Raw genomic sequence first — 24,175 nt, forward strand, 5'->3', positions numbered from 1 at the left:
GGTGCCTCACCCCACTCAGTGTCCCTGCCCAGGGCAGACACAGAACTCACTCCTGGGACACTCCACCAGGCTGGGCTCAGCCCCCAAAGCCCAACTGTGCCTCTGACCCCCCAGGAGTGCACAGTGCTCACTGGGGGTGAGCTCTGCTCTGAGCCACGGGGCTGAGCAGAGATTTGAGCAAGGATCTTCTCCATCCCCCCCCCGAGAGCAGAAGGAGACAAGCCAACATCCACCTGCAGCTGGTTTCTGCAAAGGGGCTCTGCAGGAGAAGGCAACAGCAGGAGGAGAGGGGACGCACAGGAGGCTGTTGTGCATCAGAAGCTCTTTCTGGACAGAAGCACAAGGCAGCAGCCCCTGGGATGTGCTTCAGTGCAGTCTAATACCCAAAGCAGTGGCAGGACCCCATGGAGGGCAGGGAATGCAGTTTAAGGGGATCACAGAGCAGTGCTGAAGCCTAGGGAAGGAGTATGAGAGGAAGAAGTCAACTGGTAACACAGAGAGTAGCCTTGGAAACCAAAGCCTGAGGATTTTGGCAGAGCATAGCCTTTGCAGGGCATCCTCACCTGTTCAAATCACCAGTTTGCTCTGCAAACCTTATCAGCTGTGAGCAAACCTGTGAGTCACTGGCACTATTTCCAGTGACCCTGTGGATGACAAAGCCAGAGAAAATCACTGAGAAATCTTCCTTTCGCATTCAAAAACACCCAAACAAAACACCTTCCTTTCTGGCTGGCTGGTGTATGTGTGTGAAGAGTGGAAAATGAGAGCTGAAACAGAGCATCTTTCATCTGACTGTGAGACAGTTTCAAAGCAAAACAAAACCCAGAACAGCATTCAGTGTGCAAGTTCAGAAAAGGAGAAAACCAACCATGTGAAGCTATAAAAATACCTTCCCAGGCTCAGCTGTGAGCTGGTAAATACCATGATTTCCACCAGCTGGTTTCCAAAAGCTTCTTCTCCTGCCACCTCTCCGACTTGCAGAGCATCTCTGCAGCAGGGCCATCACCCCAGCACTGAACTAAACACCACTGGCATCCAGGGAGTAATTGCTGCTGTCCCTACAAACTGCACTTTGATTTGAAGGGGTGTGGGAGGGCAGGACAGGGGGGTCACACACCCCTTGTGTTGAGGACAGCCCTCAGAAAACATTCCAGAGCTGCCTGGAGGAGGATTCAGCACCATTCCCTGCTATGAGCCCCCTGTGCCTGAAGCCCAGCCCTGCTCCAAGCACCCAGGAGATTGGGAGCCAAGTACCAAATGACCCTGAAAAGGGCCAGAAGTTCTTTTTGTGGCAGATGCTCACACCCTGAGTTCTTGGGTGTGTGACAGCCAGGGTCACACCAGCCACTGCCCACAGCCTCTCTGCCACCAGGCATTTACCCAGTGCTAAAGAGCTGCTGCTGCTGCTACTCACCCCTGGCACCACGACACCATCCCGGCACACCAAGCTGGGCAAAGCCATCCCCAGGGAAACAAGGTGAAAAACACAAACCCTTCATGGCAGCACTCACAAACTATGAGCTGTGGCTGTGTTTTGTAGCAACGCCTCCATTTCACCATTCACTGGAATGCAATTGGTGAACAGATAAGGAAATGCATCAGAGCCAGACACTGCCATTCATTCATTCAAAAGTATGTTGGTTTCATCGTTAAAAGAATCTTTTTTTCCAGCTCTGTTGCAGGCAGAGAATGTCATCCTCAGGCAAGGGGATGCTCCCTCTACTCCCCAGGCCAGGAGCACCCCATGGGGCCCTTGCTGGTGGCCACCCTGCCCTCTCTGTCACCCTCTGTCCCTGTGGTGCCACCAGACCATCCCCTCCACATCCTGCAGTGAGAGGAGCCCTGTGCACTCCCTTCCCTCCTGCTGCCCTGATCACACCCCACTAACAGGGGCAGAGCAGGGACCAGGCACTGGGGAAGGCTCTGGCAGAGCCCAGCTCAGACCTGCCGGAGCTGCACCTGCACAACAAAAAGTCCACAAAGACAAAAATTCCCTAGGGCCAGGGAAAGAAGTGGGAATATTCATGGAACATGAACATTTATCCTGCTCACTGAGTTCTCTCTGATAAATGGGGAGAGATGGCAGACAAAGGTGAAATTAATCCCAGCACAACAGTGGAGCAGATGAGCATCCTCCCTCCTGGCAGCTCCAGAGCATGACCTGCATCCTCAGGGACCAGTGTGGTGACTGTCCCAGGGTCCTCGTGCTTATAGCCAGGCTATGCCATCCAAATGAAGCAGACAGGATGCCAAAGGCATCTGGGATGCTCCACAAGAGGCTCAGGGATCACTCTCCAGACAGAGTAGCTCTGAGGTTTACAGAGAAGGTAAGGTGTTTGAGATGCAGAAGGAAGCTCCTTCCAGGCTGACAGTCAGCTCATGAGCAGGACGTGACTCCCAGGGACACAGCAGTGCCTGGCCAGCCCCGAGGCAGGAGAGACAGCAGAGCATGGCTGGGAACACAGAGCCAGGCAGAGACACAGCAGAGCACGGCTGGGAACACAGAGCCAGGCAGAGACACAGCAAAGCATGGCTGGGAACACAGAGCCAGGCAGAGACACAGCAAAGCAAGGCTGGGAACACAGAGCCAGGCAGAGACACAGCAAAGCATGGCTGGGAACACAGAGCCAGGCAGAGACACAGCAAAGCAAGGCTGGGAACACAGAGCCAGGCAGAGACACAGCAAAGCATGGCTGGGAACACAGAGCCAGGCAGAGACACAGCAAAGCATGGCTGGGAACACAGAGCCAGGCAGAGGGAACAGCCCCAGGAGCAGCTCCCGGCTGGGAAGGACAGAGCCCCGGAGCCACCCCGGCAGAAGCCAGGTGACCTGGTCACCAGTCACTCCTGTGACCCTGTCACCGGTCACTCCTGGTCACTGGTCACTCCTGTGACCCTGTCACTGGTCACTCCTGGTCACTGGTCACTCCTGGTCACCGGTCACTCCTGTGACCCTGTCACTGGTCACTCCTGGTTACTGGTCACTCCTGTGACCCTGTCACTCGTCACTCCTGGTCACTGGTCACTCCTGTGACCCTGTCACTGGTCACTCCTGGTTACTGGTCACTCCTGTGACCCTGTCACTGGTCACTCCTGGTCACCAGTCACTCCTGGTCACCGGTCACTCCTGTGACCCTGTCACTGGTCACTCCTGGTCACTGGTCACTCCTGTGACCCTGTCACTGGTCACTCCTGGTCACTGGTCACTCCTGGTCACCGGTCACTCCTGTGACCCTGTCACCAGTCACTCCTGGTCACCAGTCACTCCTGTGACCCTGTCACTGGTCACTCTTGGTCACTGGTCACTCCTGGTCACTGGTCACTCCTGTGAGCCTGTCACCAGTCACTCCTGGTCACCAGTCACTCCTGTGACCCTGTCACTGGTCACTCCTGGTCACTGGTCACTCCTGGTCACTGGTCACTCCTGTGAGCCTGTCACCAGTCACTCCTGGTCACCAGTCACTCCTGTGACCCTGTCACTGGTCACTCCTGGTCACTGGTCACTCCAGGGACCTGCCAAGGCCACAGCAAATGCCTCCCACTCCTCAGCTTCAGCAGACTGGCCACACATCGTGCCCCAGCTCCCGGCTTTTCTTCTGTGGTGTTTCTGTATCTCCTTTTGTCTCCTCTGAAACATTTCAGAGACAAAAGCTAATGAAGCACAAGTAATGGATGACAAACATCCAGCTCAGACAGTAAAGGGTTGGCTAATTTACAAGATAAATAACGGAACTGCCTCCTGTGCATTTACAAACACCTTTCAGGGAGGATGTGGAGGGGTTCAGCATCACAGCCACCTCCAGCAGCCACCTCCTGCCCTCCTCCCTCAGCCCTGCATTCCCAAGAGAATCCCTGGAGCGGGACTGGAGCCAAGATGCTCCTGCACCACAACCCCCCAGCTCCTGGTCCTGTTCCCAGCCTCATGACACAGGGCTGCTCTCCCCTGTTGCTTCAAAATCCAAGTCACACGACAGAGGAGACAAAAAGCTGCTGAGATCATCTTGGAAAGGACACTGCTGCTCCTGACAACCATAGGGGAGATGCTTCAGGCCTGAATTTTATTTGCTCCAGCAAAGGAAGACGCTCCAGGCAGCTGGTGGAGCTGCTTGGTTTGCTTGAAATCCTTTAATTTCTGCAGCATGACCAAATTTTCCAGCACTGGACATGAACAGGGGCCAAGATGATCCATCTCTGACTATTAATTCCGGGCAAAAATAATTATTTGTATATGTTTTGGTCAAAAAGCAGATTTTTACACTCAATCATAGGCATGTTGTAGTTTTAAACCCTCCCTGAGCACCACCTTTCAACCAGAGCCTTAGGCTGGTTTTCATTTTCCTCTGAAGCACAAGAGGCAGGTCACCACCATGGTCAGAGAGACAAGCTCATTGAACAGAAAAAGATTGTTATGCTCCCAGTGTATCACAGTAAAAATTCCTTAAAAAGAGAGTTTTCAGTGCAGGAATAATGGGGGCTGAGGGCAGCTGGGAGCAGAGCTCTGGAAAAGCCCAGTAGCTGCTCATGGCTGGGATAATAAATTTATCTGTCTTGTGAGGGGAAGAACAGGAGCAAACAGCCCCAAAACAGCCCAGAGGAAGCCCAGCCTGGGCAGCAGCACCTGGGGACAAGATTCCTCCAGGGCAGAATCAGATCTGGGTCCCAGGCAGCCCCAGGGCCCCACTGCACAGCAGAAACTGACCCACAGGGCTGGGCTGGGGGTGCAAGGAAATAGAGCCCAAAAACCTCCTATTTCCAGCCAAGAACCCTGGCACAATTTCAGCTGCCCGGCTGTCTGGAGAATCACAGAATCATTAAGATTGGAAAAGACTTCTAAGGTTATAAAATGCAACAACCAACCCAGCACCACCTCCTTTTTTCATGTCCTCAGCTGCCACATCCACACATTTTTTCAGTATTTCCAGGGATGGGGACTCTGCCACTCCTGTGAGCACCTGCAGCTCAGCACCTGCAGAGGAAGGAGAGCCAGGTTCTGCCAGGGAAACACATCCCTGCTGCAGGAAAAACATCCCCTAAAATCTCAGCTGGAAGAGCTTCCCAATCTCCCAGTGAAGAACTTGTGCCTGCCCCATCCCTGGCAGTGTCCAAGGCCAGCTTGGATGGGATAGTGGAAGGTGTCCCTGCCTACAGGGTTGGAATGAGGTGAGCTGAAATCTCCACTCCAGCCCAAACCATCCTGGGGTTCTGTGATAAATTGTATCTCTTTGTTCTTTAAAGCAACATAAAAATGCACTGGAGGTTTCCAGTTTTTCTACAAACATGGATTTGCAGCCAAAACATAAATGTACCAGAGACAGCCACACAAATCCTGCACACAGGGTAGGCAGCAGGGGACCGGAGCATCCAAGCAGCCAACAGGAACAAATGCCAGCTCCAGTGGCTTCCAAACACCTGTGGAAGCACATGGATGCTCCAGGCAGCAGCACCCACACCCACACCCAGGGGCTGCCTCGGGTGGGGGCTCTGCTCTGCTCCCCCCATGCCAGGGGCTGCTGCAGCCAGGGAACCAGGAGGAGCTGCTCATTCCTGTCTGCATTCTTTCCATCGAAAAATCCAAAAATGCAAACTAAAAATATCTTGCATTAATTTGTATAATTGCCAACTATTCCTACAGGAAAAAGCATAGAATTTTTGTGGGGGAAAAAAATGTTTTAATTATTGAAATAAGTATTCTAGTTTTCCCATTTGAAATATTCCCAACAGTAGCGTCCTTTTTTCCTTTCCTCTTTGAAATGCTTCTTCCTGGGTCTATAGAAAATCTCTTTTGTTGATCTATTCCCTCTCCCTTCCTCCCCAGCTCTCCCAGAGCTGGCTCAGCCCACGTCCTGCAGGCCAGCATCACCTGGGTGCTCTGCCCAGAGCAGCCCTCTCCTCCTAGGAGTGCTCTTCCCCCACCAAGGGGCTGTTTGAAGGACATAACCCACCCAAACCTCCCTGCAGGAGGGTGCTGGGCTCCCGCCCCAGGGGATGGACAAAGGATATTCTGTGCCCAGCCGCCTTCAAATCCCAGGGGCATCTCCTCCCTGCTCCCAAGCTCTGCCACCATCCCACAGGCACTCACAGCTCTGACACTTCCATCCTTCCACCGTCCCCACGTGCCATCCAGCTCAACGTGGTGCAAGGACACCAAGCCCCACCCCCAGGTGATGCTGATGCAGAGGGACACTTCCCAGGTGTTATGGGGCAGGCAGCACACCACAGCTGCCCTGTGCCTGGCAGGGCCCCCCCAAATCCCACCCCCACCTGGAGCAGACAGAGCCACCCCTGCCACCCAAGCCAGGACCTGGGCTGCCTGGTGTCCCCTTGCACTCTGGGGGCTCACAACAGGTGTCCCCCCACTCCCCAGAGACTGCCCTGCACAGCCAGGAACAGGCAGAGAAGGGCATCCAGGAACAACCCCATTGGGAATCCTCCCCGTGCAGCCACACCTTCCCCAGAAGCTGTTAACATTCCCACTGCTGTCTGGAATCACTGTGGATTGCTGGTGCTTGTGTTTCCTACCTGCGCCCCCACCCAGCTGTGACTCAGTGCCAAAGCAGTGGGAATTAGGAACCCAAGAGCCTTTTGAGCAAAGTGTGACTCACAGGCCAAGGCCTTCTGCTGGAGGAGCCAGCTCTGCAGTCACGCTCTGTCTGTAATTCCCCTTCATACCAGTTTCACTCCCTTCCTCCCGCTACCCATCCAACTACCACCCCAAAATAAAGGATGCCCATTCATCTTTTTCTGCCTAATCCAGGCAAAGATGAGCTTCAGATTGTGCAGAAACTAGGCAGCTCCCAAGTTCATCTCCTGTCCCAAAGACTGGTCTTCAAAGGAAACTGGAAGCCAGGCAGAAAGGGAAAACAGCAGGTTCAAGTCTTGTCTTTACCTAAAACATGGTCCCAAACCCCAGAAAGATGACCCTGAGGGCTCAGATGTGCTTTCAAGTCTGTCAGATCCAATACCTCCAGCTCCCAGGCCACACACATATGCTCTTTTATGGGACAGATCTCAAACATCCCTCTGCACACAGCCATGGGAGCAGGTTTTTGAGGAGCAGGAGGAGGCAGAGGCTCAGAGCTTCCCTGGCTCTGCCCACATCACCTCCCCTGCACCCCAACAGCACAGGAGGGGACAGAGCCACAGCCCAGAGCGAGACCAGCAGCTCTGTGGAACTGAGACCACATCAGTGGGGCTGGAACTGGAAATGCACCCAGGTGTCCCCCAGAGCACAGAAACCACAGAGAACCAGGATAAGTCAAGGTTTGGGGGAGAGGCCCCTTGCAAGGATGGGTTTGATGGGGAGATTCTTTCTCCATGCTGCTCCCCATGCCCCTCCCCAAGCCCCCTCCTGCCAGATCCCAGGCACAGTGCTGCAAACAGGAGGGAGAACAAAGCCAAAAGGCTTCTTTAGGTTTAATATACAAAACCCAGGCAGCTCAACCAAGCAACAAAAGCTAAATGTCATTTCCTCCCGTGGCACTGCCACTCTGCTCACAGTTGTGCACGTCTGACAGCTTGTCATTGTCATGAGACACCGGGGACGCAGCCTGGGGAGAGGCTGACACAAAGCAGAGGGGAGGAAGGCTCAGTCCTGCAGCCACACAGACACCAGCACCAAGAGAGATGGGGCACCTTTGTGAGCTGAAGGGCATAAGTGACCCTGCCAGGCACAACCACACAGGGCAGGTGGGAAACAGCACAGAATCATGGATTGGATTGGGTTGGGAGGGACCTAAAAGTCCATCTCATCCCACCCCCTGCCATGGCAGGGACACCTTCCACTGTCCCAGGGTGGGGAGCCCTGTCCAGCCTGGCCTTGGGCACTGCCAGGGATCCAGGGGCAGCCACAGCTGCTCTGGGCACCCTGTGCCAGGGCCTGCCCACCCTCCCAGGGAACAATTTCTTCCCAATATCTAATCTAAATCTCCCCTCTTGTAGTTTGAAACCATTCCCCCTTGTCCTGTCACTGTCTACACTGTCTGTAATAAGTTGCTCTCCCTCTTTTTATAATCCCCTTTTAGGCACTGGAAGGGGCTCTAAGGTCTCCTCAGAGCCTTCCCTTCTCCAGCTCTCAGCCTGTCTCCAGGGCAGAGGGGCTCCAGTCTTTGGAGCATCATTCCAAACAAGCCTCACTCAGGAGGACACAGGTTGCCCTTGAAGACAGCCCCATACAGAGCTGTGCAGCCTCAGGCACCCCAAAACCTGTCACCACATTCCCAACCTCCAGCTGAATGAGGCTGAAGCTTCCAGCTCCAGCCAGCTCCAGCTCCTGGAGCTCTTTGCCTCATTCTTGCCCAGCCAAGCTGCAAAAGTGCTGGGCTGCCTGTTCCAGTTAAGAGGATTAATGGATGCTCAGCACCTCTGTAAAAGAGGCACGGGCTGAGTCACCAACACTGGATTTAGGACTTCCAGCACCAGCACTGCCCACTTCCATGCAGTGGCCATGGACACTGATCTGTAACAGGTTACAATGATCTGTTGCAGCAAAAAATGGGAATCCATGCAGGCACACACATTTTCCTGCTGGCATCTCAGCAGGCAAGGGAGGTGTGAATGCTGGGAAGTTTGGAGTATAAGTGTCACAAACATTTTATTGACTAATTCCAAGTGGAAAGTTTCCACTTAACCCAAAACACTTCCAAGTTGTGCTAGTTTTCTCCTTTAAAATGCAGATATCCTTCCATATGGACGTGTCATTTGGAAGCAGAAAGGTTTTGTTCAAAATGTGCCAAAACCAAAGTAGGAAAAGGCAGTCAAACTCTCAGCCATGTAGGACAGCCCCTCAGAGCTGCCCCTTTGGGCACCTTTACATGCCATCCCTACCTGTCTCATGCTGTGTGCTGCTAACACAGGACCTGTTCCCTCAGTGCAATTTCCCAGCCCCAGAACTTGCCAGTTCCTCCTGTCCCCCACCACAATCGTGTGCTTGAACACAGACGTGCTGTCAGAGCTGAGGAGGTATTTTTAAGCACCCAAAAACAACTAAGCACAATCGTGCCAGGAAAACATTCCCCACTACCCCTCCCCACCTCAAAGCCCATCACACTGCACAGTGAGGACATGAATCAGGATATCAGTGTGGAACAGACCCCTAAAGGAGAGGAGGGAACAGCTCCCCATGGCAAAAAGCAGCTCCTTGGTCCAGCTTCCCACAAGGCTTGGGACAGGCTCTGAGCTTGGGAGCAACAGGAACACTTGGACCCACCTTGGCCCCCAGGAGTGCAAAGATGACCCCAAGCACCCCTTCTTCAGCTGGAGATCATCAAATGACAGGGGCAGAAACAGGCCCAGCAAGTTGGAATTTTTACATAATTTAATTCTTACATAATCTAATTCATTGTTAATTAACACCGACTTCCAGCTCAGGTACTGAGAGGAAAAAGGCAGCAGAACCCTAAAGCTGCCACCCTGCAGGCCCAGCACAGCCAAACTCCTCTCCTCCCCCTTTGCCACGCTGAGCTTCTCTGGCTTCCACCACAGGCCACTCCCCTCTCCTGGAGCCCACTGAGGATGTAGGGTCTTCACCCTCAGGTTTTTGGGGCTGTCAGGTCTGCTACCTCCAGGGCTGAAGGTGCCCCCAGGAGCAGAATGCAGGATCCAAACCCTGGCACAAATTTCCCCCTCTATTCCCACACCCTCAATATCTTGTTTTCCATAACTAGGCAGTGATCTCCTGAGGAGCTCATCAAAGCCCCTCTGTGGGGACCCTGTGGGGCTCTGGGGACCACAGAGAATGGGAGAGGTCAAAGAGGGAACAGAACTTCCTGAAGCCAGGGAACAGATCTATCTCAGAACAGTCCTGGGGCAACAGTGAAAGCCACTGAATCAGTCCCCACATCCCTGCCTAGAGGAGAAATTTCTCTCAAAAGCCACCTCTGGATGGGACTTGAGATTTTTAACGACTTTCAATTGGAATTTTTAATGATTTTTTAAATTAATTAGTTACTGTTGCAGGTCACCTCTGTGGTGATAGAACTGGCCTTCTCAGGCAGTTCTGCTTTCCTGCATTGCACCCAGACTGAGAGCAGCTCCAAGAGTGTCCTTGAGAAATTCCCCCACACCCATTAATTCTGACATGGGATCCCTGTCCTCCCAGAATCCATGCAGGCCCCCAGGGTCCCAGCCCAGTGCTCTCCCAGCCTGGCTCACTGCTAAGCAGCCCTGGCAGCCAACAGCAGCCTGGGAATGGCCATCATGTTCCAGAGAGTTCCAGCCCACCCTGGAGCCCCCCTGGCTCATTCACAGTGGGCAGGGCTGTTCTCCCAGCCCAGCAACAGCACAGCAGCACAACACTGATGTTCTCATCCACTTTGCAAAAGCTGCAGGAATCCAAAATCGGTTGTCTAGACCTTTCAGTTTACAAACAGCTCACTAAAAGAAGAGCTAATTAGTATAACTTGCCTTTCCCTTCCATTTCTCCCCCATTCCAGAGCAGAGCCTCTGTGCCCTTCCAGACAGCACACAGAGCTGGGCACAAGCACCTCAAGGCTGGCACTACACAATAACACAAAGAACAACCCCCCAGACCTCAGCAAGCACCCCGAGTTCCTCCTGTGCTTCTCCCACAGGCACCTGCACCCAGTTCTGCAGACAAATCCTCATATCCCTGCCATGCCCCGGGCTCTCATCCCTCACCAAGCATCCTGCTCCAAGCCTGTCACCTGGAGTTTTGCCTTCATCCATCACTGCCCCTGCTAGACGGAAAAAAAGTTGCTGCAAATAAATCAGCTGCTCCCCTGGGCTGGGCTTGGCTGGGGTGTTCACTCACACTGCCAGCCCCTGTCCCAGCCCAGCAGCACAGGGGACACCCTGATCCCCTGGTCTGTCACACCTGGGGCCTCCCAGCCCCAGGGACAACCATGCAGGTGATTGATTTAATAACAGCAGGCAGCGGTGCCACAGCCCCTCCTGCAGCACAGGGCTCAGGCTGGTGGAGCCTCCAGCTGATGCAACGCAGAGGGACAAATCAGGACTCACTCTGTGCCACACCTGGGGGCAGAGAGGGGGGGGCAGGGGCTGAAGAGCTCCTGCAAGCAGCACCTTTGCCCAAAAGCACCTCGAGTGAGATGATCTCCTGCCAGGCTGCACTCCTGCGCACAAGTCTGAGCTCACAAATTCTCAAGCCCAGCAGACTTACTCATCCCAGCTCACTCATGTTGCCTTATCTGGAGGCGTAGTTTAAAAATGCAGGAATATTATTTAAAACCGTAACTGCACACCTGCTGATTTCTGTTAGGTCCTATGAGAATGCGTGGGACCACTATATTTAGAATTTAATAACTCCAGTCAGTGAAAGCTCTCGACTGAGTACCTGCCTACGTCTGTTCCCTGTGGTCCCAGGGGATTATGCAGCCTTGGGAAGCATGGTGGGAGCCTGGCTGCCCTGAGCAAGACCAGGGCAGGGCTGTTAGACATCACCCTGCTGAACCTGGGCTGCAGGACCTCTGACATCTCTATGCGTGTGGAAACTTGGGAGATGAAGATCTTATCTCCATGCTTCACTTGCCCACAACAGAGTGAAGAAATTAAGTAAAAGCAGAAAGTTGATCAGCAGAGATGGAAGAAGCACCATCTAGAGCAAGGGCAGGGCCAGACATTGCAGCAGCTGCATTGTGTTGGCTTTTGGATCTCAGCCATGGAGATTTCCTGGGGCTTCTCAAGGTACAGACATTGGGGGGGCAGCGAAGAACAGGCAGAAGCTCAAGCAGCTGAGGTGACAAGTGACACTGATTTCAAAGCATCCCACACTTCAATGAGCACTTAGTTTTACTTTCATAATCAACCGCGGCAATCGAGGGAATGGGCTCGGTATCCACAGGTGCACTCGAGCCCTGTCACTGTGGGGGTCGGGGACACCATGAAATCTGTCCACACACTCACATCCAGCCCAGAGGAGCTGCCCTGGAGCAGCTGCATGGCCCAGGGGCAAAACAAGCAGAGCACAGCTCCGTGCGACTCGAGCTTGGCCTCAGCAGAGCAGCAGGCACACACAGGATCTGTGCTTGGGGGAAGGGGTCCACCAGCCCCACACGGCACTAAGCCCTGATGGGCAGTGGCCTTGGTGGCCACAAATGATGCACAGTGAGCCACAGTCCTGCATGAGGGGACAGCTCAGACAGACACAGAATGGTTTGGGCTGAAGGGACCTAAAAGCTCATCCTGTTCCATTCCCTGCCACGGGCAAGGATGCCTTCCACCAGAGCAGGCTGCTCAGAGTCCCACATCCATAGCCAGCATCCCCAGGAAAATTTGTTACGTGAGCTCCACACCATCAGTGCCACTTCTGTGTGGCTCACGTCCCAGAGCTAGGAAGGCACCACGACATCTCCCATTGCAGAGGAAACCACCCAACTCACCCCAAACCCCAAGGTTCATGACAGTAGCACCCTGTGCATGGGGGTGGCACCTCCTCCTCTCCCTTGGGCTAGGCATTGGCACATGCTTGGCTGCACACAGCAAATCCCAGGCACGCCCTGTGCCCAGCAGCACCTGGACAACAGACCTTCCTCACACGCAGCTCCACAGCAGGACAGCAAAAACCCAAGGGCAGAAACCAGGGTTTCTGTCCACAACGCCAAAAAGGAGCAGAACAAAGCTCCTGGCTCTGCCAGGAATGTTTCCAGAGAAATGTGAGTGGGGAAGAGGCGACTCTTCTCCAGCCACCGAGGGAAGAGGGGAGGCAGTGGCGGCTGTGCTCGCCTCAGTCTCAGCAGCAGCACAGGCAGCAGCAGGAGGGCCTCCAACTTCATTTGAATCTGTAGATATTTAATTACCTTTACAAAGTGCTCAGCAGCCAGGGAGGAAGGTAAGCAAACACCTTGGTGTTATTTTGTGCCCTGTGTGTCCCTACACAGACCTACACCCCACAGCAGCAGGGAGGCACCGAATGCAGGTCAGCAGGAGATTCGGGGATGCACTGCTCAGGCTGAGCCCACACAAACGGGGAAGAGCCCAGAGCAGCACTGAATTCTAGCTCTGTCGTACATGCTGCACGAAACATCCAAGGAGAAGCCACCCAGGCACAGGGCAATTTTCTTAATTGCAGTAACTGTGTTTACATGCAAAACAAGGATGTGTGCAACCCCCCCAACATAACTCTGAGCACTCACATGCTCCTAGAGAATTTCTAGTCAGCCCAAAAGCCACCTTCCCCATCCCCACTGTGATCCCCTCATCAATCCATACCCCAAACAAGCTGCTGATGAGCCATGTGTCTGTCTGCCCAGAAGAGCTCCCCTCTCCACTGCCCGGACCCTTCCAACATGACAGGAGGCTGCATCAGCACCTCATACACACAGATTCCACTTCACCTGAGAAGCCACTTCTTGCTGCCCCTGCAGAAAGACCTTTGCACGGGGCAGGTGGAGGGAAAGGCAATTTCGGTGCAATGACATTGCTCCTCTGATGAGGGGACAGTGCAGTGGCACAGCAGAGAGCACCAGGCAGAGGAAGGCAGGCACAGGTGCGTGTGGTCACCCATGACACACCCAAAGTGTGCCACCAACACCTGGGACATGCCCTGGGCAGGGAGACAGATGCCAGGTCACAGAGACTGCCAGAGACATCCCACGGTGAAGAGCTGTGTGGGAGCCCCAGACAGGAACGGGGTGATGCTCCCAGGGCCCTCAGCTTGCTCCCAGCCCCCTCCCAGCCCCAAGAGAGGTAAACAGAAAGCAAAGCACCGAGGATCACACATGCCATCCCGCAGCCCCCGGGCACACACGGAGGCGCCAGGACAGTCGCGTCACTGCCACCCCGTACCTGCACTCAGTGACACTACAGCAACAGCTCCCGCTCCGCCGGCCCCAGCGCCTGGAGCGCAGCTCCGGCCTCGACTTCCTCAGGCTGAAATACTCCGTCAGCTTCCCAAACGAAGCCATGGCTCCCGCCGGTGTCCCTGCGTCCCTCTGCACGCTCGTGCATGCTACACCCCAGCTGTGCCCGCTGCCCCGTGCACTCCGCCAGCCCTCAGCCCCAGGAGGGAGCGGGGCCAGAGGGACCCAGCGCAGGGCAGGAGGAGTTCAGCCACCACCAGTTACTTGGACAGTCCACAGCGTGCTCCAGCGAGCCCTCAGATCTGAAGGGTGCTAAGTCCTGTCTCCCTGAGCCAAGCGCAGGTCACAGCTCAGGGCAGCTGGCGGCTGAACGTGTATTTCATCTGATGCTGCAGAGCTGAGTGAAGGAGGAAGAGGAAAAATTAAAAGTGCTCACTGGAAAGAGTCCCTCGGTAGCACTGGCACAGGTCTGCGAGCCCCCACGGCGAGTGGCATGGGGCAGGTGGAGGAGCTGCCCTCTGAGTAGGTGGCCCAGCGTGGCTGTGGTGGCCCTCGGATGAGGAAGGGGATGGGGTTTGATCTCAGAGGTGATGAGAAACTCCAAGAAATCGGATGTTCAGATGAATTTCCAAAGGGTCTGTTCTTACAGCGTGGAGAAGATCCCTGCTTGGTCTTCCCAAGGCTATTCAGAGTCCACCAGTTTTCCTCCCTCCCTGTTTTCCAGAGCAGAAGGCACCCTCAGCTGCCAGCAGCACCTACCTACCATGACTTTCCAGCCTGTCACCAAACACCTGAGCCCAAGGAGAGGGACAGGCATTTAAAGCAAACGAGGCTGATCCAGTTAGAGGTCACCTGTGAGCTCTGCTCCCCACGCTCCAGCACAAAGCCTTTCCGCAGCAGACGGCAGACACGGGGATGCTGCGAACCCGAAGGGAAATCCTCCTGCCAGCCCTCCCCTAGTCAGGAGCACTTGTCTCTGCATCCTCGGCGCCTGACGCCAGCTGGGCGGAGAAAAAACAAGGGCTTCAGAAAAAAACACCCAAACCTTGCTCCAGCCCCACGGAGCAAAGCCAGATCAAGTCAGTGAAGCATATCCAGGGGAAGGGGTATCTGACAGCAACTCCCAGCCATGCCAAGAGAGGAAACAGCAAGGAAAACTGGTGGTAACTCAGCTGGAAGAGCCCCAGGCTCCCTGAACACCCTTTTATCCCTCCGGTGTGGTTGCCATGTTAAAAAATAACCTGCATTCATTGCTATTTCCCTGCTTAGAGCCATACCCTGCAAGCAGCCCCCTCGCCACCAGGGACGGCCATCCGCTGCCGAAAGCCCTTCCTGACCTCCACTTCCCTCCTCCCTTATTTTCTCTCTTTTCCTGTAGACTCAGGCTCAGCTTTCCCCTTGGAATTAAATGCCTGAGCAGCCGGGTGCGCCCCGCGGAGCACGGCCCAGGGACACCCGGGCAGCCGCCCCCGCCGGCTGCGACCGGCAGAGTCACCGGCAGAGTCACCGTCCCCGTCACTGTCCCCGCCCGCGCTTTTTGGGGGGGATCATTCGTTTGCACCATCCCCACTCCCTGCTCCCCGTTCCGGGCGCTGACATGCATGCCGGCTAACGGAGCCAGCCGCCGCAGACCTGCACACAAAGCAGGGGGCTGGCCATGCTCGGGGGGCCCCGCGGCCATGGGGGGCCCCTCCAGCACCGCCACCGGGCAGGGACACGGTCCCCGGGCACCTTTTCCTCCCTGGCACACACGGGGAGGGAGAGCGGGGCTGCGCCCCCCTCGCAGCTGGGGAAATAAAGCTGCTCCCGCACTGCTCCGCACAGCCACCCTCCCCCGGCTCCCACCTTCTCCCTCCGATGGGCTCCGCCGCAGCCGGGAGGGGTCCAGGGCGCTTCCCCGAATCGCTGGGTTTGTGCCGAGGGCAGAGCATCCGTCGGCTGGCTCCGGGCGGCGCAGCGAGAGCCCGGAACACTGTCACCCCTCTTATCTGCCATCGGCTCCCCGTTACCGACCACGGTGAAATGCAACACTCAAAGGAGGTCAGAGGAGCCGGAGCAGAGCGGAGGACACGGGGAGAGCAGAGGGGGCCGGCAGGAGGCAGCGGGAAGCAGCCGAGGGGGAGATCAGAGAAGGGGAGGCAGAAAAGGACAAACTCTTGTTTGCCTGCTATGGAAAAGGCACGGCAGCGGCTCTCCCGGAGGAAACTGCGCCGAGGCACACATCTTGGAGTGTGAGCAGGACAGCGGAGTCACCTGGCAGCGGTGATGTTACCTGCTCCTGGCTATGCCGAGGCAACAGGAGAGGGGGCTGGACAGGGCAGCAGGAAGAGTGGAGAGGAAGAGCGGCGTTAATTTGAATCCCTCACTTCCCCCCTTCCTCCCACCACCTGGGAGGGCAGAGGAGCAGCGACGCTGCCCCAGGGATCCTCCTTTAGCATTTGCAAAGCAAAACTGTTTGGGGACAAAAGGGCAATTTGGAAGACTGCAGGCACAAAATCCAAGGAGCAAGGCAGACTTCCCCAGCACTCCGGCTGCACGGGGGACACCCTACAGCCAGGGAGGGACACCACAGATTCCTGCAGTACCCTGCGGTGGGGTCAGGCAGGAGCCACAGCTCTTGGCAGGGAGTCAGGCTCCCTACAAGGCTGCAGAGCTCAGTCCATGAGCCCAACAGTGCCAGCACTTGGAAAACAAACAGGAGGAAATGCCACCTTCGTGAAACCTCTGGATAAGCTGGGGACAGTGGCTTTGAAAGGTACCAATGCCCGAAAGCTCAGACAACTCCACAAACACCTCCATCTGTGCCCAAAAAGGGGATTCCAGCCCCACAGCCCCCCCCAGTGACCCTGGACCAGGCTGACTGGGATCCATCTGGCTGAAAGCACACCCAGTGCTGGCGCAGAGGCAGCACAGCTCCCACATCATTCCTCTGAGTTACAGCCTCTGCTTTTGTGCTGCTGCCTTGAGGCAAGGGAAGGGCTGTCTCCTTTGCCCCAAGGACATGGAACAGCCCTCAGGCACTTCCTTGCTCCAAGAAGAGTGGTCAGCCCTTCAAACAGGGCTGTCACACCAGCTGGCTCCCAGAGGAGCTCAGTGCCTCCTATTAGGCAGCAGAGGCAATCTGCCAAGATATTGCTGAACTCTCTAATTTCACATTAACAATCTGCTGTGCTGGGGTTTGCAGCCATGCACTCAGCGATGCAACAGCTTCCCACTTCCACTTATCAGTGGAATGAAACACTTCATAAGTGAAACAGTGGTTTAATTTGCAGAGACATAAACTGATTTTTAAGAGGAGCTGTGGAGGAGATGTTGGAGCAGGAATCAGAACCCGCACGGCGCTGGGACTTGGGGGATGCTGAGCACGGCTGCACAGCCATCACACAGCCCTGGCACAGGCATCTCACACCTCTGGCTGCAGCATCTGGGAGGAGAAAATACCCACAAGTCAAACACAGCCTGGCTGTCTGGGTCATCTCACACATTCCTGAACATATACTGCTTTAGACCCTAGAGACCAACACTGCCCATTTCAGAACCCTCCAAACACAACGAAGCCATCACAGATATGGGAACCAGTACTGGTCCCAGCTTGCAAACAACCACAATGCTTTTTCAGGCAGAAATCATCAGAGCTATATCCCAGCAGCTCAAACATTTTAAGTGTGAACTGGGAAGCTTCTCTGCCAGGTCCTGTGGCCAGCCAGCACAGTGGGACAAGCCAGACAGCCCTGGAAGGTGGCCCTTGCACCATTCTTGCAGCCCTCAGTCCCTATGCTCCCAAGCCCATTGTGAGCAAACCAGATCTGGTTACATCTGTGGCTTCCCCAAGCACCTTTTGCTCCAATTACACTTCTTAAATATGGATAGGCAGAAGCAGGGAAAGAGGGAAAGGGGGTTCTATTGAGCTGACAGCTCGTCCATCCACTCCTACAGTCCAAGAGGACCCTCAGTGTATTTCTCCAGGGCCCACTCCACACCTAGACCACTCAACACCAGTTAAACACATCCACTTTGCAGCCCTGGCTCTTCCAGGGAGCTGCATCCCTAAAAGCCACTCAGCAGCTAATGCAGAGCCCATCCTGCTCCTCCTTCAGCCATGCTTCCCACAGCTTATCCCTCCCCCAGGACAGCACGGGGGATGCTCACTAGAACCCGACCTCCCAGTGTGTGGGGGAAGCAACTAAAACAAGTTTAAGCCATTGTGGGAGCAGCCACCCCATCTCTACAAGCAAAACCTTGGCTGATTTAAGGCTGCCTTCCCCTCTGTCCCTTTCCCAGGCTGGCTGATACCTGGAGAGCAGAACTCCAGCAACACAGAGAACAGAGCCCAGCAGGATGCACAAGTGCAGTCCCAGACTGGAGGTGTGACACTGAGCAGTGACAACAGCAGAACAATCTAGAAAAGCTGCCACGTGGGCCAAAAGAGGAGCTGGAGCCTGGGCAGCACATCAGGAACAGATTCAGAACAGGAGGCACTGCTGCCTGCTCATCCCATGGGAGTCCTGTTTCCATCAGTTGTCATCAGAGTCCTTCTCCTCACAAGGGAAAAATACCTGCTGAGATCCCAAAACTGGGTGAGAGGAAGCTTCCTAATTCCCCAAGAACATCTGTGCCCTCAGGTCAGGTGGAAGAGAATTTCTTATCATCCCTCTCTTAGTGCCAGCTGGGGAGGGACTGGCCCCTCCAAGTTACCTCGGAAATCATCTGAAAGCACCATGGGGACCTCAAAGGACTTTGGGACAGGAATTTTCCACACTGCTGAAAATTGGCCACTGATGTCACACATCAGCTCCCAGTCAAATCTTTCAGCCAATTCAGAAGAATTTTGATAAATACTATTTTTTTTTAATTCTGAGCACTAATTCTTGGGGTTTAGGAAGTAAACTTCTTCCACCCTATTTTAAATATACCCACAGTGACTGGGGCCAAATTTTTCACTGATGGTTAACCCAGCATACCAGAGAATCATCAAGTGTTTTGGGATAGCTATAAAAATAAAATTGGAATACATTATTTCACAGGGTGCTCAAAATCAATTATCAACATGTGAATGTGAAGAAATATGTTAAATGCAAGTATGAACTGATTTAAGAAACAGATGCACAAGAGACATTGGAACAAACCTAGAGGAGACCATGGAGATGCTCCAAGGATGGAGTCCCTCTGCTCTGGAGCCAGGCTGGGAGAGCTGGGGGTGCTCATCTGGAGAGGAGAAGGTTCCAGGGACCCCTCAGAGCCCCTTGCAGGGCCTAAAGGGGATCCAGGAGAGCTGGAGAGGGACTTTGGAGCGACAGAACAAGAGGGAAATAGCTTCCCATTGACCAAGGGCTAGATTAGATGAGATATTGGAAAGAAATTCCTCTCTGTGAGGGTACATGAGTGGACTTGGCAGTGCTGAGGTAAAAGTTGGACTCAATGATCTTGGAGGACTTTTCCAATCTAAATGATTCCATCCAGAATTCATCAAAGCATTTCATTAGGATTCTAAATGTGCCTGTACTCTGTGCAAACATGAGCCCACAGTGGCACAACACACTGCAGGTCCTCTCTGGTGCCCAGCACCCTGGAGAAATACCTCTGGAGGCTCCTGGAGCTGACTCCTGGGAACAGCACTGATCTGGGAGCAGCACACTTGCTGTCAGAGCTGTGGGGCCCTCTGGGAAGTGCTACATCTCAACACAGCTGTAATAAAGTGCAGAATGTGCAAGAGGCTCAATAATTTCAGTCTAAGCAGGCACTTTGCTGTAATTGCCAGCTCTATTGCATTACTCACACACTTCCATGCCGGTACCTACCACGAGCCAGCCACATCAATTTACTGATTTACCCAATGTATCACTTAGCACAACCACTCTAATTCCAGCAGCAAACCCAGATGTGCTGCCCAAATTAAGGTAAAATACCCTCATTCTCAAATTAAATTAAAATACCCTCTTTCTTGGAAATAACATAGAATCACATAGGGAGAGCATTGCACTACAAGGATGGGGAAAGGTTTGGAGGGGAAGCCAGAGGAGGAGCAGCTGAGGGCACTTGGCCTGTTCAGCTGGAGGAGAAGAGATGGAGCACAGAGCTCACTGGGGCTGCAGCTCCTCCTGAGAAGCAGCAGAGGGGCAGCTCCAATCTCTGCTCTCTGTGACCAGGGACAGGGCCCAGGGAACGGCTGGAGCTGTGTCAGGGCAGGTTTAGGTTGGAGATCAGGAAAGGTTCTTCCCCCAGAGGGTGCTGGCACTGCCCAGGCTCCCCAGGGAATGGGCACAGCCCCGAGGCTGCCAGAGCTCCAGGAGCCTTTGGACAGCGCTGCCAGGGATGCTCAGGGTGGGACTGTTGGGGTGTCTGTGCAGGGCTGAGGATTGGACTCGTGATCCATCCTTGTGGGTCCTTCCTATGATTCTATGAAAATTCACTTTCCCAGAGAAGCACTCAGAAATGGAATCACCATCAAATCCAGCGTGGCAGCACAGAGGCAGCCCCAGCCCTCAGCACAGAGATGCCAGTGCTGAACCAGTGCTAGCCCACCTGCAGCAGCTGATCAGCAGCTGTCCCGTTTTGGAGCAGCATGGGACATGCACGCTCCTGAAATCCAATTCCCTTTTTAACCCCCAGATGGAAATTGCCAGGTTATTTCATCCCATTTCAAAAGGTTCTCCCCACTGGCAGCACTGTGCAGTTAAATCATGGGCACACAGGGATAATTACCTCCCAAAGCAGGGCTGTCCCTGGTGCTGCTCCCTGACGGCTGCATAAAAACCTGGCTCAGGCTTGCAGGGAAGAGATAAGGGCAGGGAAAAGCAGCCAGCAGCACAGGCAGCTAGAGGCCACACAGGCCTTTAGATACTTGCTAAGTGAAAAAAATGAGAGAAAATTGGTTGATACCTCCTAAAAATAGTTTGTTGAGTTCAAAAGGACTGGAGAAAGTCTAAAACATCAACAGTGAGGTGATGGGAGTAAACACAGCCAAAGGAGAAACAAATGTAGGATTATCTGAGGACATTTAGAGCTGGCAGGTCTGTCTGATGGACAAGGAGTGCTGCCTCTGCTGAACCATTCCCCAGAGTGGCCCCGTTGGCTCTGCCCCCACACTGCTTGAGATCCACCCAAAATTCATTTGATCTCCAGGGAATGGTCCCATCCTGAGGCTGCCAGAGCTCCAGGAGTGTTTGGACAAGTGTCCCAGGGATGCACAGGGTGGGATTGTTGGGGTGTCTGTGCAGGGCTGGAGGCTGAACTCAATGATCCTCGTGGGTCCCATCCAAGTCAGGACATTCTGTAATTCTATGATTCTTTCAAATCAAAAGGGAAAAACCCCCCAGATCCTGCCCAAGTGGGACAAACTGGGACATGTATAATCCCCACTTACTCAAGCAGCCTGGGAACAGACCCAGCTCACTGCATACCAGTTGTTCTTTTTCCCTGAAAAATGAGTCCTGGCAAAACCCAAAGCAAAAATTGGAAAACTTATTAACATGATCAAGGGTTTCAGAAAATGGAAAGGAGAATAATTCATGCAATTAGAGTCCAGCAAACTTCATCAGTCTTCAGAAAAAAAATGATAATCAATATGGAGCAAGCAGTCTCCAGGCTGGGAGAACAGGGGACTGGATCGATGCAGCTGCTGACATCCCACAGACAGCAGAGCTCCAAGGAGGAGCAGCCCCCTCCCACAGCTGGCTCCTGACAATCGTGTCTCCCACCACCCCTGTCATACCCAGGGGGACTGTTACAAGGGTTTCCTTAGCAAGCACACAACCCCCAAGGCCTCCCAAAAGGGACCAGGACTCGCAGTGCTGTGGCTGGGGAAAGACAAAGCAGAAAAGGGATGGAGGGGTTGTGCCCAGCTGCCAGCCCGTGGGGCAAAGCCACCCCAGCCACACAATTTTCACTGTGTGTTGTGCTGTCCCCACTCCTCCTGGTCCTGTACACACCATGGTGGCTGTTCAGAGAGCCCCTGCTGCTCCCTTCACCCCAGCCTTGTGCCCACAGCTTCCTAAAGCACCTGTGACTGCTGGGCACTGCCCATGGCTGGGGTGTCCCCTCATGGGGCTCACCAGGGCAGGGAGGGGGCACCAGTGGCCACAGGCTGGAGAGGGATCAAAATTCAATTAACAGCCAGGCACAGGAGATCACCTCATACACAACAAAATGAACTGGATGAACATCTGACCTCTCAGCACTTGGCATGGCCTGCTTGGAAGGGAATTATGGATAAGCCACAGAATCAGGGAATAACAGAATGATTTGGGTTAGATGGGACCATAAAGCCCATCTCGTTCCACCCCCTACCATGGACAGGGACATGGTCCCAAGTGGCCACAAGTGTCCAGCCTGGCCTTGGACACTGCCAGGGATCCAGGGGCAGCCACAGCTTCTCTGGGCACCCTGTGCCAGGGCCTTCCCACCCTCACAAGGAAAAATCTCTTCCTAATATGCAACAGCCTCTCTGGGAAATGACTCATCCACAGGCTCAAGCTTCCCTCTGATTTGTATGAAGTCCTTCCACTGATCCCATGGCCATGGAGGCTCAGTCCTGAGCACCTCTCCCTCCCAGGGCTTCGACTCAAGCTGGACCTTTGAGCACTGGCAGCAGACCCAGCCTGGCAGCTGGGGTTGGTGTGGGGGAGAGGCCAGGAGGAGATGGTGCTCAGACCCCATGGGAATTTGAATCGTCTCTACTTCCCAAGCAAGCACCACATCCCTCAGGAAGCACTGGCCCAGAGGGGCACAGACATCCTCAACAAGCCCAGGATCCAACATCAGGCACCATTTCTACTTCCAACCATTTTCTTTTCACCTCACAAGCAGTAATTATCTAATTTCTGCACCAAAACAGAATCTATTAAATCTATTCTTCCTCAAAACAATAGATTAACGTAATCCTCTTACGCCGCCGAGCTGGCCCTGCCTGTTGCAGTCAATGATTGCAAACTTTCAAGCCTGGAGTAAAATTTTAGTTTTCCCTGTCAAAACTCTGAACAGCACAATCACCAGCTAGACAGAGATGTTGGATTTACTCAGAATAAGGCTTTCCATTTAAATTAAGGCCAAAGATTTCCCCAGGTTATAGCAATTTAATTAAAACAAAGTCAAAACAAACCTCTACAACTTCTGAAACGCTAGTTGTGTAAAATTAAAACCTCCAGGATTGCCAGAGTACAGAGCCCAAATAGCACCCAAAGGAAAACAAGTACTTTGACTTATTTCAGGAGAGTAAGGCAACTGACAAAGCAAATCACATCTGATCCTTCACAATATAGGCAAAATATTTAAAGCCTCATTGGGCAGGACAAAGACAATTATCCAGATGGTCAGTGCCACCAAAATGAGCAGTTGCATGGTGAGACTCCTCACCTGAGAGGAACTCTGCTGCTGTAGAGCTCCAAGGCATTGCTGTCCCTTCTCACACCCCACATGCAGGCAGCAGGGACAGAGCTCAGGTCACAGAGCTGCTTGGGGCACCCACATCAGTTCCCTCAGCTCTGGCACCTCAGAGACACCCACAGGCCTGGAAGCTGGTGGGATTAGCTGTGCATGGGGCAGCCACACACCAGGGCTCCAGGAAGCCTCCATTTTCCAGCATGAGCCCTGAGGAACCCGGCTGCTTCCAGGACTCTGCTCCACATGCTCATGCTATGCTCATGCCAGGAGCACGTGGTTCAAACCTGACACTGTGGTGAGACCAAGGCTGCTGCTGTGGACAAAGGATGCAGAGAAGGAGGGAGACCCTGCCATCCTGCACCATCTGCAGCATCAGCTCTTCTCACCTCCATTCCCACCTTTACCTCACTGCTGCCTTCAAATGATGCTGCTGCGCTGACAGAGGGAAGGAAAACCCCAGAGAGGTGTCTGTGCAGGCTGATGGGAACTGGTTGTGGGACAGGTCTGTGTCACACTGTGGAACTCACACCACCAGCAGAAAGGAGCAGAAATGAATCAGCTCAGCTGATCTACTGAGAACCGAAACACAACCCAGTCCAACCACACTGCCTCAGCACTGGAGGGAGCTGACTCATCCCACAGCAAGCACTGGACCAACACAGGGGCTGGGGAAGGAGGGGACTCCTTCCAGGGCTGGGGGTTTGAACCTTTCCCCAGGACCCACCAGGGGATGAGCAATGAGACGTTGTGCCCTGAAGAACTGTGGGGAGACAACACTCCAGCCCTTGCAAAGCACCCTAGGATCCTGCCAGAGCCTGGATCAGGAAAGGTACTCTAACTACTGTACATGCAGCACATGCAGCACATTCAAACCCCAACATTTAAGTCCTAGCTGGCCAGAGGGTTTAGCCAAGGTGGTTTCTGCCAAACAGCTGGGGTCAAGGGTCCACTGGGCTCCCACCAGAACTCAGTGCCCCTCCCCAAAGAGAGGGGGGCAAGAGCTGTAAGGCAACACCTTTTAC

At 54.0% G+C, this 24,175-nt stretch overlaps 1 protein-coding gene across 4 annotated transcripts in view; it reads right to left on the reverse strand.

Moving 5' to 3' along the window:
- The window catches only part of LOC136563496 (ankyrin repeat and fibronectin type-III domain-containing protein 1-like), a 239,083-nt gene that overhangs the window by 174,747 nt on the left and 40,161 nt on the right, over positions 1-24,175 (reverse strand). Inside the window, exon 1 of one of the 4 annotated variants that reach the window (XM_066560902.1) lies at positions 15,621-15,741. The exons of 1 other annotated variant lie outside the window; for it this stretch is intronic. In XM_066560902.1, coding sequence (XP_066416999.1) covers positions 15,621-15,706 — 86 coding nt within the window. In that variant the 5' untranslated portion in view covers positions 15,707-15,741. Of the gene's footprint in view, positions 1-13,761; positions 14,757-15,620; positions 15,742-24,175 lie in introns of those variants that run through there. 2 more of the 4 variants (XM_066560901.1, XM_066560903.1) reach the window with 2 other exon arrangements.

This window comes from Molothrus aeneus, chromosome 16, assembly GCF_037042795.1.
Source record: "Molothrus aeneus isolate 106 chromosome 16, BPBGC_Maene_1.0, whole genome shotgun sequence".
Classification (NCBI taxonomy): domain Eukaryota; kingdom Metazoa; phylum Chordata; class Aves; order Passeriformes; family Icteridae; genus Molothrus; species Molothrus aeneus.